Here is a 17,049-nt window from a genome sequence, read left to right as displayed (position 1 = left end):
TCCATTCACAGTTGATGGCCATTTACTATCTGAGCCAGCACCTTTCTATGTGAGGCCAAGAGCCTGGAAACTGCTTTCTGGAGCTTTGTCCCCACAGTGACCTTTCAAAATTTTGTCAGATTACAACCCTCTTACGGCCGGTAAGAGAAAAGTAGTGAAAGTTAGTATTAAATACACTAATTTTAAACATTCGAAATATTGAGAATGAAAGTAGTTCTTTGTAAAAGTCTTATCAAGAGCAGTGTGAACAGTGCTTGCCTGGTCCTTCTTGCGACATCTTTCACGGAGTGACCCTGGGCAAATCATCACACTCCTTTCTGAGTTTGGATCAGCTCCCAACATTTTATCCGTTTTATTTTCAATGTCACAAAATATCCCCAAGAGTTCCTTTCATGCAGGTTTTTGCTGGTGTCACTTCCTCTGGGATAGCTTCATGCCTTTTGCCATTTTCTTCACTTCCTCATTAATGTATTGAGCTCAATTTCCCCAAGTCCCGCCAGCTGCATATCCAGAGACTCAAATGGCAGCAGTGGCCACCCCCCCACAGGTGGCTATCATTTCTCCTGTAACTCCATTTACAGTCTCTTCAGATTTCACTTCCCACATTACCACTTTTCATTTCTTTGCTGCATTTTCATCTTTATTGGCCATTCATGGAAATGATCTATTTAATGATCCATTTTTGTAAAATGTCACATGAGTTTATCGCCGGGAGACAAGGAAGCAACACAACCGCACACTCTGCTTATCTGTGCACGAACTGAATAACAGATGTGCAGTGACCAGTCACCAGCAGGCTTTGAAAGAGGCGACATGACTGGTCAGTGATCAGGCTATGCTTTTGTAATCTGCCTAGTGATTTGTGGACCGAAGAGCTAGCAGTTCAATTGTACTTTAGCAACTGCAGCCTTTTGCAATTGCTCAGTTACCACCATGGTCCCCCAAAATAAGACCGGGTCTTACATTAATTTTTGCCCCCCAAAATGAGGGCTTATGTTCAGGGGATGTCACCCTGAAAAATAATGCTAGGGCTTATTTTCCAGTTAGGTCTTACTTTCGGGGAAACACAGTATAACAATGGCACTGAAATCTTAACCACCTTTTTGAGGGACTGGTTGTCATGCCTGGACTCTGGTCCTGCTCCCCACATAAGAACGCAGGACATGGTGAGGCCAAAAAGGAACACCCACGGAGCCATAGATAGGAAAGTCATACCACTATATTCTCACTGGTGGCTGGGTTGGAGATACAAAAGGAAACATCTACCAGTACCCCAACAAGGGGTCTTCCTGCACCCCAGTCTCGCTGGCGGCCGGGCGAGACATAGGAAGCAGGATCCACACGATCCGCAATCCGCCCACCGGTTCTCTACCTGCCAACCAACCAACCAACCAGTGCAGGCACAGCCGTTATATCAGTGGCTGATGGCTAACTGGTTACAGCAGATGGCCACCCAGCCACAGCTGATGGCCATCTACTACTATCCAAGCCAGCATCTTTCTACGTGAGGCCGAGAGCCTGGAAACTGCTCTCTGGGACTCTGTCCCCACACTGGTGTTATTTAAAATTTTTAAATAATTGAAATATTGATCATTGAAAATCATGCATATCAGAATTGTGCAAAACAAAGACTGCCTGGAGTCCTTGTTTCGCAGCCCTTTGATTAGATTCTGCTTCTTACTGGGACCATAATTGATACAGGGTACAACTAACTCTCCAGGGGTGTGAAAAAGAAAAAGCTTCATAAACAAAAAGAAGATAGAAAAGATAAAAATTAAAAGAAGGGGGAAAAAAGAAGAAAAGTGAAAAAAGAAAAAGTGTCATAGAATTCAGCCAAGGTTTGCCAAGATACATCCTATGGTTTTTGACTCAGATCCAGCAATCAATAATTCTACCCTCCAGTTACAGGCAGATGGAAAACACGTGTTTGTAACACCCTCCTAGATCCAGGTGCTTCAAGAAGGAGGCTGGTCTATGAGAAGACTGATCCAAAACTGAAAACAGCCATGCTTAGAAACTAGGAATTTGTTGAAAATTAACAAGGGCTTGACCCAGCTACTCAGTTGAAAACAAGCTTCTCCTACTGAAAGACCCATGGAAGTGAGTTTTGGGAAACCAGAAAAATGAATCACAATTTTTTCTTTAAGATGTCTTTGTTCTTCTGGATCCTAGTTTCCAGTTCCCTCCCATGTTCAAACTGTGTCTATAGTGGCTCCATGGCACAAATTGCTAGTTACCTATCATTTGCCCCTTCTTCCTCAAAGAAGTTTAATTTTTATTTGGGATGTCACTGTACCCGCCTAAAGACATGGCCTTCTCAGCCTTTCTTGCAGATAGACATTTGACAGAGTTCTGGCCTATGAGACACAAGGAAAATAGAGGCTCTTTAAAGTAAATTGACTGGAACTTCCTTGCCCATTCTCCCTTTTCTTTTACGTAATGCCTGGAATTTAATTATGGTTGGAGTAGTTAATTATGGTTGGAGATCCAGCAGCCATCATGGGCTATGAGGTAACATCAAAGATGGAAAGCCCACACTAGGATGGTAGAGGGGGAAAGTCAAAGGAACCTTGATCCCCTGTGACCATGGAGATGCCATACCCCCATTGGATGATTTACGTCCAGACTTCTGTCTTGTTTCAGGCCCTGTTATTTTGAATTTCTCATTATATGCAACCAAATCAAATTCTAACTGATAAACATGCCGACTTCCTACTGAAATTCACTTATTACACCAAGCCCTTCAAGTCAGACGTCTCCCTACTCCCCGTCAAAATCAATAGAAAACAGTAACCAAATTGATTGTAGCCAATCCTGATTAGTGTGCATGATACCACCGCTCGATGCTTCGAGTGGTAGGAAATTCGGACTGAGGTAGACCCGGGGGCAGATAGTCTGGGGCTGATGGGTTTCTTCCAAAATCCTGACCTAGTAGGCAGCTAGCTTCACCTAAGCCAGTCTCAACCACTGTAGCTTGGAATCACCTGGAGAGCTTTAAACATTTTTAGTGCCTGGTTCCACTCACCAGAGATTCTGATTTATTCGTTCTAGAGGGCAGCCTGGGCACTGTTGTTTTTTGTTGTTTTTTTAAGTACCTCAGGCGATTCTAATGTCTGGCTTAAGAATCACTGACCTCACCTTCAACTTGGCCTGGACCGTGTTAGTTCACATCCAACTACATTGCCAGTCTCTTCCCAAGAGAATTGTCTTTCCAGTATAATAGTAATAATAATTAATAATAATAATATAATAATAATAATAATAAAATAGAGTCCAGTTGAGCTCACTGTGAGTTTTTGTTTCCTATCCAGGTGAAAATCATAGCTTTTTTAGAATCTTTCATGTAGGGCAGTCTTATTTCCAAAGCTTTTTCATACAGTACCATTGTCTCATGGGCTTTATAACTGTGTGCCAAGCAGTGGGCTAGATAGAGGCTTTACATGTATTTACCCTTCACAACAGTGATGTGAGAAAGGTGGCATGCCCTTGCTACAGATGGGGACACAGCCTCAGAGAGTAATCCTAAGCCTGGGTCACCAGGATCCCCAAGAGATTGTCTTCAGCTCTCAACGCTCAATGCACATCCTCTCCTCACCCCAGAAAGTTGAATTGGCTCACGGAAGCTTCACCAATGTGGATTCCAGGCCCTTCTCTGCTACCCTCTCCCATGGCCTTGGAGAGAAGAATTTAGAGGGGATTTGAGGAGACTGTGTGTCGTGCGGGACACCCTGCTCACTGCTCCATGTGTCACGCGGGGCGTCCAGCGGGGTCTCTGGTCCCGCTCCCCACATAAGAAGGCAGGACATGGTGAGGCCAAAAAGGAACACCCACGGAGCCATAGGTAGGGGAGTCACACCACTATAGTCTCGCTGGAGGCTGGATTGGAGACACAGGAGGCAGGAGCCACACTATCCACAATCTGCCGTCCACTTCTCTCTGCCAACCCACCTCACTTGCTAGCTGCAACCCTCCTCTCTACAATCCGCAATCCACACCCCGCCACTTGCTAGCTCAGCCACCATCTTCTTGCCAGCCCCCATTTTTCTGCTAGCGTAGCCACAGCAACTAGTTATATTAGTGGCTAATGGCTCAATGGTTACAGCTGACGGCCAACTAGCCACAGCTAATGGCCATCCAATCACAGCTGATGGCCATTTACTACCTGAGCCAGCACCTTTCCACGTAAGGCTGAGAGCCTGGAAACTGCACTCCTGGTTCTGTCCCCACATGGACTAAGGACAGGGGAGTGGGGGTTTGGGTCTTCAAAGGGCAAGCAGGCAGTTCCCAGGTAGATGAGAAAGAGCAGACATGCGGTAAGCAAATGGGACACAGAGGGCAATCTTTCTAGATTCTTTTCTGTCTTCCACATTGAGATCATATGATGAGGCTAAGGTGATACTCCTTTCCTTTAAGCAGGTTTTTCTATCTGAATTCCTTTAGGCAGGGGAGGGGGAGGGGCAAGGATTCTTTCTGAGTCTTTGTTTCTTAAAAATAAATAACCAGCTTAAAATAATCCATAACCCAAAAGGCATCTTTTGGGGAGGCAAACTCTGCTTCCCCTCACAGGTCACTTAACATCCCTGTACCGCAGTACTTTCATCTGAAGATGGCATGGATCTTTGAAATGTTTCTCCCCAGCTATGTTCTCACTTGGCATGGAACAGCAGTGCATTCTGGTGGAGCAAACGGTTAGTTGTTTTGTAGGTTGTGCGGTGATTTTTAGCTTGAGACATCCATAAACCATGCTCATAAGTGAGTCGCCCATGAGAAGCAGGTGAAGCAAAACCTAATGTTAGGCTTCAGAAATAACCCTAGAAAATCTGGAAGGAAAAATGCGTTTTTACCAGATTCCCTACCACCAATCACAAATGCACACCAGCATTGACTTCTTTTTACAAACCTTTCACTCACATCATGAAACATCTGAAAACTTTCTTCAAGATTCAGGAAGGACTTAGTATAGATAACGGATGGTTTATGGGCTTTGGAACTCAACAGACCTGGAATTCCAGCCCCATCAATGGACGTTCTTTGAAAAATTATCCTCTCTCTACCTGACTTCTTCAACTATAAAAAAGGCTTAGTAATACCTGTCTCCTAGGTTACTTTGAATATTAAATGAGTTAATTTCTGGATTGTCACCAGGACATGGCAAAGGGCTTCTGGACCAGAGCCCACCACACATTAGGAGCCTACAAGTTGTTCATTTTCTTTGTTTTTATTAATATCTCCATTTTTCTCTTAGCAAAGCCAAACTCAAAGGAAGAATGTGCCTAGAGGTTTAAGGCCTTAGGGACACAGTAGTGGAGTGACGTTTTCAGTGGAAGCAAAGATCTGTATGTATGTGTGTGGGAGAGAAGATGACGTTCCACAGGCCAGCTCTGACCAAGGCTTGAGCCAGCCTTCTCTACCTGACGACTAGTGGTTATGCAGTAAAGTCTGTGGTTTAGGGAGGGTAGGAGAGCAGTAGGGGGAGATGGGGAACCAGAAAGGATATGATTTGCAAATCCCAGTGGCTGTGGAACTGGAGAGAAGGGGACAGATGGGAGAGTTCCTTGGGAAGTAAAATCACGGAGTCTTGATGATTATTTGGATCTCCAATGTGACAGACACTGAGGCACCTGTGATGCCACACAGATCTGGGGCTTGGGTGAGTGGGTAGGTGGGGACCTCCCCTGGAGATGGTGAACTCAGGAAGAGAAGCCGACCTTAGTGGGAAGATGCTAAGCTCCCTTTCAAACATGTTGACTTAGATGCCTACCGACTTCTAGGTGGAGATATTTACCAGGCACCTGAATTTGTACCCATTTGGATTTCAAGAAAGAGAGAGAACAACGGCCTGCGGTCACCGCCCAAAATGAGATACCCTGTGTAGGGCATGAGCCTTGCTTGGGCAGAGGAAACAGCCACCAAATAACTTTGTCTTTTCTGGAGAGGATTCTACAAAGAGTCACAAGAACAGCTGGGCAGTATCCTGGACGGGGGAGTCTCAGAGATCATCTAGTCTAAACCGCATCTTGCAGATGAAGAAACTGGAGGCTGAGATGCCCCATAGGCCTTCTCCAGGATCCCACAGCAAGTGCCACCAGGACCAGCCCCCGGTCTCCGACACCATCCCTTCTCCACACGGGGGGGGGGGGGGGGGGGGGGGGTAGGGGGGGTGAGGGGGGTGAGGGGGTCCATCAGCAATCCCCCCTAGGCGCTCCCTCCCCCTGGCTGGAAATGCTGAAGAAATGGCCAAATGCAAAAGGAAGATTAGAAAGAGGAGCAGCAGTGGTGATGGGACAAGGGGGAGATCTGAGCGCATGGCCCCAGCACATGACGAAGAACCAAAAGCCAACAGAGAAAGACTCTTCACAGAAACCGCCTTCCTGCTCAGCCATTCTCTCTGCTGGACAGTCACTCACCTTTCAAGGGCAATTCTCAGAAAAAGGGTTTAGGCCAGTGCTGTTCAAACTTATTTTGCTAACATTCTCTCAACACATTTACTGTTAGCACACAATTCATCAAAACATCACAAGTAGAGTATGTATTTTTACAAACAGGACTCTCTTAATCTGATGGGTTTTTCTTTTTTTAACTGGTTCGTGCATCCTAGAATGAAGCAGGGTTCAGCGCCAATACCATTCCAATTCTTCACTTTTAGAGTTGTAAATGTTGAGAAACTTTGATGAGATAAAATTTGGTGGGACTGCAAAGAGTGATGTCACTTAATACTTGAACTTCTCAGGTACAGGTCAAAAGTGCTCTGTCATTGGAAACCACTAACCTGACAAAAGAAGTTTTTACCCAGTCTTTCGCTTCTTCAACAATTACACCAACATTTCAAATCATCCCTTTGTTTGACATCCCCAACTCCCCATGGTACAGGGGGAAAAGAGGCCGCCACTGTCACTTCTTCTAGTAGAGTAACACAGAAGCTGAAGCTCTAGAAACCAACTTCCTATCATAGTTCAGATAAACCGTGGAAAATCCTCCACGTTTTCTACCTGTGAGACAGGGCGAGGACTAGTGATATGTATGAATGAGGCACTCCCCTGGGGTACACAATTTAAGAAAGAGCCAAAAACAAATAAAACCTCAGGGATCATGATAAACAATATCTGAATGTAATAAAAATCAAAAAAATAAAAATAAAAATAAAATATGTCCCAAAGGTGAGAGCTTCCGTGGTTGATGAAGGATGGGTAACGATTCTCTTGCCCCTACTGCCACCTGCTGCTGGAAGTAGGTAATGCTCGCTGCCGGTGCAAGGGGGGCCTCTCCCCCAGGACCCATGCCCACGCACAGGGACACGGGTGCCTTCTTGCAGGTAGCCAGCCACCCACGTCAGGAAATCTCCCTGCCGTGCACACGCCGCACAAAAGCAGCCACTCTCCGCCAAGCTGCACCAACTTTATTTGCAAAAGGAGGCTCCAAGCGCGCGGAGGGTGCCTGCCAGCAGGGTCCGGGGCTGGAAGGTCCCCAGGCTCCTCCCCCGGCTCCCCACAGCCTTTGACCTCCCTTGTCCGGCCCCCCACGACTCCCGCCCCTCCCCCAGGCTCCCCTAATCCTCCTCCTGGCCCCCCCCCCCGCCCCTCCTCCGGTCCCCGCGGGACCCCCCCCACCCCACCCTTCTCCTGCCTCCCGCGCTACACGATGGCGAACTGGCAGATGTAGGGCAGCTTGTCGCGGCAACGCTTGTCGAACCACTTGCCGTTGGCCGCACCGGCCAAGGCGGCGCAGTTCTCGGCCTTGCCGCCGTCGGGCTGCGCCGTGATCTCCGTCTCCCAGTTCTTGTAGGTGATGTGGCCGCCGGTCATGTCCACCCAGGTGCCCTCGGCCGCCATGTCGTTGAGGCCCAGCCAGATGTCCGCCTCGCTGCCCACGCTCTGGCGCAGGTACTCGTACAGCGCGTCGTTCTCCGGGCCCGTCTGCGGGGTGCCCAGCGTGCCCCCACGCGAGATGCAGTCCTCGCTCGCCTCGTGGAAGGTCTTCGCCTGGGCGAAGGCCAGAAAGCACTTCATGTGCACCTTGGTGCCCTTCAGGCAGACTGGGAGGGGGAGAAACGGCCGTCAGGAAGGTCTCCGGCTTCCTGAGCCAAACAGCCAGCCGCCTGGGGCGGGCCCACCGTCCTCCTTCCCACCCCCCATCCCACGGATCCGGCACGGTCCCCAGACCCAGGCCAGAGGGCCGAACTGTGGCGGACACCGCAGAGCCCAGGTCCCCATGCAAGAGGCCCTGGAGCGCCTGCTTCTGGGAGTGCGGTCAGCTCCTCGGCTGCAGACAGCCCCTTCCCTGGGTGCCAAGCTGGCGGGATGTGGGAGAGCAAAGGGGTCATCGCTGCCTGAGACAGGGCCCTTCCAGCCTGGAACTCCGTGGGGTGGCAGAAGCAGTCCTGCACGGCTGCTCAGCCCAGCTCTGCCCGAGTCTGCTTCCCCCCTTCCCTGCACAGATGTGGATCCAAGATACCCAGGTACCACACTCCAGGTACCCAGGACCCCAAATCCCTGTCCAAGAGGCCCAAGCAAGCTTCCAGCGCCTGCCAGGGCCTCAGCCTCTCTCAGTGCCCCTGAGGGCTGGGAGGATGGAGCTGAGACGGCAAGACCCCTCAGACAGAAGAGATGGCACGGGCTGTGGGCCACGGACCGGCTCTTTCAGTCATGGAACTCCGAGGAGTCCAAGAATTCTGTGAATTTGGTCTCAAAGGTTGTGTTGAAGGATATATTTGGTCAAGTTAGGAGCATAGAATGTGTGTTTACTTAACACTTGGTTTTTCACCTTGACTTATAATTTAAATATTTAGACAGATGGGGTGTATGCCTCGATCTGTCCTCCTGCTGACCCCACAAATGTTAGGGGTGGCTCTGCCCATCCCATCCCATCCCATCCCCTCACTCAGTTACTTTCAGTCCACTCACTCAACAAACATCTGCGTGTCCCTGTGGTCATCTGACAGTCCCGGAACTGGAAGCTCGAGGCCTGAAGCATTACAGAGCTGTCTTTACTCACAAACTGTCCCAGGTCAGTCGCCTGCCTCCTGCTGTCCTGCAGCTTGATCAAGCCAGCCTTCACTGTCCTTCCCAGCCTGGCCTTTTCTTGCCTTCCTGCTGGGGACCCTGTGACATGATGCCTGGACCCCCTTTGGAGATGAAAGACTTACTACCCCAGCGGCTGGATGCGCTGCAGGAAGACAGCTCTTAGCTCTCAGCCCCCTTGGAATTGCCTCCACGGAAGAAGCCACCTCACCCACGGTCATGCCCCTTCCCAGGGAGCCTGCACCCAGTGACTGGCCACTGAGCCCTCTTGACCCAACTCAGGACAGCTCTGGAGGGTCCTCCTATTATCGGGGCTCCCCCAAGTTGGCTGGGGCTTTTGCTGAGACCACAGTACAGCTGAATTTCTCTCTCTGCCCACTGCTACTTCCTTCTGTCCCATCCCTCCCCCAGAAGCTACTACACCTCTTGCAAGCTAACCTCCATCTCAGAGCTGAGTCCTGAGACCTGCAACACTCCCTCCAACACAGACTTAGTCCTGAACGACCACTAGTGAGTTCTCAGTGCCTCATCACTGTCACTGCCATTCTGTTGCTCTGGCCAGATCATGTCCCCCCCCACCTTTGCTCCTGCTGTGCCCTCCGCTTGTGATCCTGCTTTATCTTCCTACACGTCCTCTCAGGGCTCCAGTGACTACACTGATTCCATGAATGGACGGAGGCTCCTGGAGAGCAGGGCCCTGGCTGGGTCACTTCTGCCTCCTGCCTGGCAGAGGCACACTGGGTGGGGACTTCACACGTGGTTGCTGATTGGGGGAGGGAAGGGGCCGATGGCAGGGGGTTGCAGCCCTAACCCCTGGTTCTCTCAACTCTTTGGTCAGGTCAACAGAGCTCAGGAGTGCTTTGGGTAGGGTCGTTGGCAAGGTGATCTTTGGGTTGTGGTCATATGATAGAGCTCTGATCCGTAGGCTGGAAATGGAAGACCTCTCTCCTGATAAGTGGGACAGATGAGTCTGGGCCATCTTCCTCTTTCTTGCCGTGAATGCACTCGTGACGCCTGGAGTGAGGGCAGCAGTATTGGCACTACGCAGTGGAGCTTCTGAACAAAAACTTATCGCTCCCTACTTCCAGACTCACTTTTTGTTCAAGCCACTGCTGAGTTTTCTGTTACTTGAAGCCAAAACATGGACACTTCCTTTCTACAACCCCTTATCCCCATCTGCCATGTTAAGTTGTCCAAAGTTATGTGTTTATCCTTCAACAGAGATTCACTGAGAGTTGACACATGGCAGGAATTATGCTGGGCAGGGTGGTGGGAGGAGAAAGGCAGCCAAACGCAAACACAGCCCCTGTGTTCCGGGGGATGAGGCTTATCGACCAGTGGGGGAGGGAGACATAAGTCGACAAATGAACAGATCATTACAAACTGCAATAAAATGAGAAAGGAGAAAACGTCTTCTGTGAGAGCTTATAACTGAGGAGCCCGATTGAGAAGAGGGATGAGAGATTCTGGAAATGGTGAAGGTGGAGGCAGTTAGTAGGCGGCCAGAGCAGCAGGTGAAAAGGCCCTGCGGTGAAGGTACAAGTGGCACATTAGAGGGACAGAAGGATGGCAGTGTGAACGCTGAAAGAAAACATCTGAGTGGGAGTGAAAACTGCCCAGTGAAAAGGATCTTGGTGATTTCTGAGGAGGCAGAAGGGGAGATGGAGGTACCTTGGTCAGAGAAGCAACAGGTGAGAGGGTGGCTGTGGGCACAGGGAGGTTTGTAGGTTTCCTAAGGAGGAGCCAAGGTGATTCCCAGGTGGTGACTTGAGAGGCAGAGCTAAGAGCAAAGCCCTGCTCCTGTCGGCTGTTGGCAAGACACTCAGCTTCTGTGTGGAAAATGGAGGTGGGGTTATAGCCGACGGCCCGCCACATGGGTTTTCTGTGAAGAATGAGGCAAGTACGTAAAGCACTTAGAGCAGTGCCAGGCCTGTCGTAGCTCGCATGTGAGTCACCTATTCTTGTCGGCTTATATTCTCTGTGCTCTCCAGGGCAAGGTCACGGAGAAGTAGGAAGGGCTGAGATGGGCGGAAAAATGGAGATGATATGAGAGAAGCATAGGAGAGAGAGAGAGAGAGAGAGAGAGACTGGCCAGGTAGTTCTGGGGCAGGTGGCTGTGCCCTGACAGTGGCGCCAGGTTCTGCAGCTGTGTGACTTTGTCCATCCTGCTTGGCCGGTTAGCACAGGGCCAGGAAGACCAAAGCCTACCTCGCCTCACACCCAGCACACACTAGCAGACTGCTTCCATTCAGATCCTTGTCTGTACTAACCAGCCAGGCGAGTGTGGGCAAGGAACAAGACCTCTGCCTGCTTCCGTTTCCCCATCTTCAGCATAATTATGATGATGAAGAGTGACAGCGTCAGCCAAACTGCTAGCATGCAGAAGTGAAGCTATGCCCCCCGTGGCGGGTCTCCTGGGAGCTCATTAGGGTGGGAGCTGTTTCTGCTCCACGGAGTACTCCAGGGCTCCAGTTTCTGGTGGGCGATGATGGAGCCTGTGGGAGAGCTTTTGTCCTTTGGCACATTCCCACTGCCACACACATCAGGGGGTCTCCCCGAGAGGAAGCAGGCTGAGGCGGGTGTTCCCTGAACCGGGTGCCCTGGCCGACAGGGTTGGCCTTGGGGAACCAGCGGGGGCCCTGGCACTGGCTGGAGACTACAGGCTGGCTGCTGGCCAGGGCTTTTCTGTCTGGCTCACGCCCAGCCCGAGAGGCCGCCGTCTGCACTCACCCGTCTGCAGGGCCTGCTGTTCCTTCAGCAAGGCCACCTCCTGGGACAGGCTCTCCAGCTGATTCTTGAGCTCCTCAAACATCTTCGGGCTCACGACATCTAGGGTGAAGTCAGAAGGAAGTGGAAATGATCACAAATGTGAGAAAGGCCGTGGGAAGGGGTGGGGCAGGGACTGGAGGTGGACCCTACCTCTGTCAACCACAATGGGACAAGGGGAAACGACTCCCCTCAACCTCGTATCTCAGGATCCTCTCTCTCTCTGTCCCTGCTGACGGTCGTCTAAGTAATTGCTCATGACGGTCCTACTACCAGGGGGACCCAACCTTTACCTGTTCCTGCTAAAGTTAGACCTGTGTTACATTTATTTAGGAGTGTTGCTGGGAATCAGAAGGGGCTGGGGTGGGGGTGCAGACAGAGCCTTCAGTGACCCCCTACCACTCAATCACCTCACAGCTCCAGAAGAGAACAGAGCACAGGAAGCAGGGCTGGGCCCTTGAGACCTCCCGGGCTCACCTCCCCAGGCCGGAGGAACATGACACAGATCAGCAAAGCAGGCACTCCAGCTTGGGGCTGAGTACAGCAACACAGGTAAGCATGTGATGGGATCTGAGGTCACATGGATGTGGGGGACCTGGAGTCAGTTGCTCAAGCTCTCTGAATTCAGTTTTCTCATCTGTGAAATGGGATGACAGTAGCCCCACCTCAGAGGACGCTGAAGAAGACTAAAGACTAAGAGAAATAAAGCACGTGAACAGTGCTGGGCTCGTAATCAGCCCTGTATCCGGGCCACATGTCTCTTGCAGATAAGAAACCGAGATCAGACTGAAGCAACTCGCAGATGTCAGAACCAGCAGCCAGCAGGGCTCACCGGAACCCAGGGCCACCTGGCTCCAAGCTTGCTCTTCCCACCTGACAGCTCCCAGTGAGCCCTCCTGAGCACCAAGGGCCTGCTGGCGTTCTGCTTGGAGCTGGTGACGTGTGAGTCGGCAGGGCAGCTGGCCAAGGCCTTCCTATGTATGTGGAAGCTGCGAGCTCGGTGGGTGGACCCCAGTCCTTCTGAAATTCCAGGGGCTTCACAGCTTAGGGTGGGGAAGGGCTTCCGTGACCCCCTTCGCTGTGTCTGCATGAAGTCCATGGTCATATCGCTTCTCGGCCTTTTGGCTAAGATCAAGTGTAGTCCATGGTCATGAGGGGTGAGGTCAGAGCCTTTGTCCAGCCATAAGTTGCCTTTGCTGGGGAGTCTCAGAGGACAAATGCAGGCAAAAACATACTTGTATGTACAGAAATGAGTGACGTGACTTATCAGCTATGAGGAAAATGATGGCCAGGGGAGCTAGGCAGAAAGGGGGGGTTGGGGGCTGACGCACTAGCCTGTCGGGGTTATGTGTGCCTCGCACTGGGCTTCTACCTCAGCCAGTTCACAGCAGCTCGTACCTGGTCACATGATGTACCAAACAGGGTACCATGTGAGGTGGTGCAAGTTGGACACTGCACAAAGGCCCTCGGGACGAGACAAGTAGGGGCGCATGTCCAGCCCCTAAACTTTGCCTTGGCTGTGCTGGGTCAGGCCAGAGAAAGGGGTGCCTTCATAATTTGCACCGAGGTGCCCGTGTGTACAAAGGAAACTGCAGGGACTGGCCAAAAAGCCAGGCGCTAACAGTGCTCCACCAAGGAAGGTGTGAAGGTCTGTGCAGCTCTGGGTGAGGAGTCAGGAGACCCTGCTCTCTGTCTCGGAGCCTCAGATCCCTGATGCGTGTGATTGAAACAGATGCCCTCCAGCTCCCCCAGTCCCTGTTCTTAAGGGCCTCTGACCACCTATGAGGCCATCCTGCCCACCTGAGCTCCTCGGCCCTCCCTGCATGCCTCACCTCTGGCTGACCCCCATACAGCTGGCTGGGGCCTCACCCCACACCACGAGTATGAGCTCCCAGAAGCACCCAGGGCTCTCCCCCCTCTCACCTTGCCCTGGGGGCTGAGGTCAGGGCTTAACACGTGCTGTTCTTTCCTCCCTTCGCCAACTTGTTCCCCACCACTCGGCCGGACAGCAGTGGTCTCCTCGGGCACAAGTCCCTCCCCTGAACCCTGTCCCCCACTATTGTGCACCGGCCCCCACAACTAGATTGTTCCTGTAACTTTCAGTCCTGACTGCTCGTAGGAATCGTGGGAGGTTTGTGGGAAACGCAGATGCTGGGCCCACCCCAGCCCCCGAGCCAGCATTTCTGGCAGTGGGGCCCAGGCCCCGTATCTTAATGTAATCCTGAGATGGCGCTGATGCCTGAGAGAGAACCCCCGGGGTTCTGGCATCGGTTTGCATTGCTAGAGCAGGGATGGAGACCCCCTCATAGAGTGCTCAGCATAGATATTGGATTACGTGGGCAAAGAGCTCTGTAAGCATTTGTTGTGCTTGTGTGAAGTAGACGGAAGAAAGAAAAAGCAAAGTGAATCAGACATTGGAGTGGGTTTGCGAGAGGCGGGGGGCTGGACAGGATGCCCCACACTTGCTGTGGGCTCTTCTGTAGGCCTCCGGGGGCCACCTACCCAGGGACCACAAGGGGCCAGAATTGAAGGGTGACAGCTGGAGCCAACCAAGCCATCGTGGGGTCCGAGCTTCTCCTTTTTCATATGATTAAGTATATGATTTACATGATTAAGTGGATAAATACTAAGTCTTTGGTGATGGAGAAATTAGCAACTATTTTCCTCATTTAAAAGTTCTATTTGTGGGCTAGCCTGGTGGCTCAGGAGGTTAGAGCTCCATGCTCCTAACTCTGAAGGCTGCCGGTTCGATTCCCACATGGGCCAGTGGGCTCTCAACCACAAGGCCAATTCCTCGAGTCCCGCAGTTTAATTCCTCGAGTCCTGCAAGGGATGGTGGGCAGCGCCCCCTACAACTAAGATTGAACAGGGCACCTTGAGCTGAGCTGCCAATGAGCTCCCTGATGGCTCAGTTGGTTGGAGCGCATCCTCTCAACCACAAGGTTGCCAATTCAACTCCCACAAAGGATGGTGGGCTGCGCCCCCTGCAACTAGCAACGGCAACTGGACCTGGAGCTGAGCTGCGCCCTCCACAACTAAGACTGAAAGGACAACAACTTGACTTGGAAGGAAGTCCTGGAAGTACACATTGTTCCCCAATAAAAGTCCTGTTCCCCTTCCTCCAATAAAATCTTTTTTAAAAAAAAGGTTCTATTTGCCTTTGGAACGGTGCACCCTTTACAAAGAATACCCCTCAGCGGTGATTTTAGCTAAAGCTTGTGGACATAACCATGCATGCGACTGAGTCTTCTGTTTTTCATGGACATTTTCTAGAAGGTCATATATATAATTTTTTTAAAAACCAAAGAGCTCAAAAAGTTAAAGTCTCCTTCCCAATCGAGACGCCCTCAGCTCCTCAGTTTTTCTTCCCAGAGGTAATCACTGTTACTAACTCTGGTGGATCCTTCCAGAAAAATTCTAAGCACACACAAGTAAATATGTATTTTTATATAAATCCCTTTTTCAAAACAAATGTCGGCATAGCATCCATTCTGTTTTGAACTTTCCTTTGTTCACTTTATAAACTGAACCTTGGAGATTCTGTTCTCTCAGCACCCAGGTCTGCCCCGTTCTTTGTGCCAGCCCTATGGGTCCTGATGGGTACTTCACTACTCGATGGCCAATGGCAACTGTCCGTTGACAGAGGAGGCTCAGAGAGGGGCCTGAGGGCGGCCCACGTCCCTTTCCCTGCTTTGCAAGTTTTCTGTGCTCTTGGCTCTGGCTGCCTGCTTCTCTGCCTGGAACTCTCTCTCTCCCAGCCTGAGCCCTGTGGGGGTGACAGCCCCGTTCATTACCATGGCTTCAGTAATGTTGTCTCAACACAGCCCGGGGTGACCTCACTGCAGGCAAAGCTCCAAGGGCAGACCTTGCCACAGCCAAGGCGACTGAAGGACATCCCAAACTCCAGAGGCGACAGGGAGAACAAAGCTGCTTCCAGTGTCCTTGTTTGTTTGAACATTTTTATTTCCTCAAGACTGGACTACACTATAGAACTCAGAATTAACTTGTTCCTGCCCTGCTCTCTGTGCATCAAGAATCTCCTAGGTGTCAGCCCTGGGCTGGGCACTTTACATGTTTTATATCATTAAATCCTCACGACAACCCTTTGAGCAAATGCCATGATCCCCATTTTACAGTTGAGAAACCCGAGGTTCAGAGATTACAAAGCAGAGCCTGTTGGCACTCTGATGAGAGTTGCGCATCTCCAGACTGCCAAGCCAAAGGTTTGATTTCTCTAAAATTTGGGGGGTGGGGTAGGGGCGGGGAGCAGTAAAGCGGATGTCAGCTTTGATCTGGAAGATTCTTTCTGATTCTGAGAGTCAGTGACCCTTACAGCTTTGCAACGGCCCCAGGGGGAACTTTACTAAAGTTCCCTGGACTCATCCAGAAGTAAAACGAAGGGAAGGGGCCTGAGGACCAGCGAAGGAGAAAGCGACCGGCTCCCTAAGAGATGGAGAGGGGCCCCGACCCCTCCTTACCTTTCTTGGCATTTGCAGCCTTTTTGACCTTGGGGGTTGGTGAGTCCGCGGTGACCTGGGTCAGGAGGGAGAAGAGGCAGAGAAGCAGGTAGGCCCCCCAAAGCTCCATGCTGCTGCACCGGCTGGGACTGCTGCTGCTGCTGCTGCTGCCTGCAGAGGGCCTGGGTCGAGAGTAGCAGCCGTAACCAGGGCTGCACGTCTTCAGGCAGCTGCCACGAGGACCTCTGTCCAGGAAACCCTCCCAGACTCGGCTGTGGGCGTGCAAAAGGGGGAAGGCCTGGGAGCCCCAGAGCCTCGCCTCCCAGGGAACACCCAGCCAGCATCCTGGCCCCGCCTTCTAAAACAGTCATCGATTTCTAGGATTCTGAAAAATACATGGTAGTCGTCAGAACTCGCATGTGTTGCGCCGTTACCTTGGGTAGGTGCAGTCCTGCAATTCCCTGGCATTAGCTCACAGAGGCCTCCCGCCAGCAGCATCCGGTCATGTCCCCATTTTACAGCTGGGGAAACTGAGGCTCGGGTTCAGGGACTTGCTCATGCTAACCAGGCCACACTTTGGAGAGAGTATTTTGGCTGCTGAGTGGGGGATGGATTGGGGGACCCAGAGAAGGGGAAGAGGGCATTAAGCATCTGTTCGACATTAGCCCACACCTTCACTCTTTCCTACTTCACCTGGCAAGCGAACTGCCTGTACCACAAGAAGGAAGCTTGCTTAGAGAGCTTTCCATCAGCAGTGAGGTGTGTCTTTGGTTTTTTCACCCTGCAGGTTTCACAGGTATGCGTGCATG

General features: G+C 51.3%; 1 protein-coding gene across 1 annotated transcript; it reads right to left on the bottom strand.

The window, feature by feature from the left end:
- Positions 1–7,619: 7,619 nt before the first annotated feature.
- On the bottom strand, positions 7,620–16,485 carry CLEC3B (C-type lectin domain family 3 member B). Its single transcript, XM_081071960.1, has 3 exons — positions 16,262–16,485; positions 11,748–11,846; positions 7,620–8,032 (listed from the first exon to the last, which is right to left on the bottom strand). The coding sequence occupies exons 1-3, from the start codon at positions 16,368–16,370 to the stop codon at positions 7,632–7,634; spliced, it is 609 nt and encodes a 202-aa protein (XP_080928086.1). The 5' UTR covers positions 16,371–16,485; the 3' UTR covers positions 7,620–7,631.
- Between the last annotated feature and the right edge of the window lie 564 nt (positions 16,486–17,049).

The sequence above is a fragment of the Rhinolophus hipposideros genome (assembly GCF_964194185.1).
Source record: "Rhinolophus hipposideros genome assembly, chromosome: 14".
Classification (NCBI taxonomy): domain Eukaryota; kingdom Metazoa; phylum Chordata; class Mammalia; order Chiroptera; family Rhinolophidae; genus Rhinolophus; species Rhinolophus hipposideros.
This window is presented reverse-complemented; position numbering and strand designations above follow the sequence as displayed.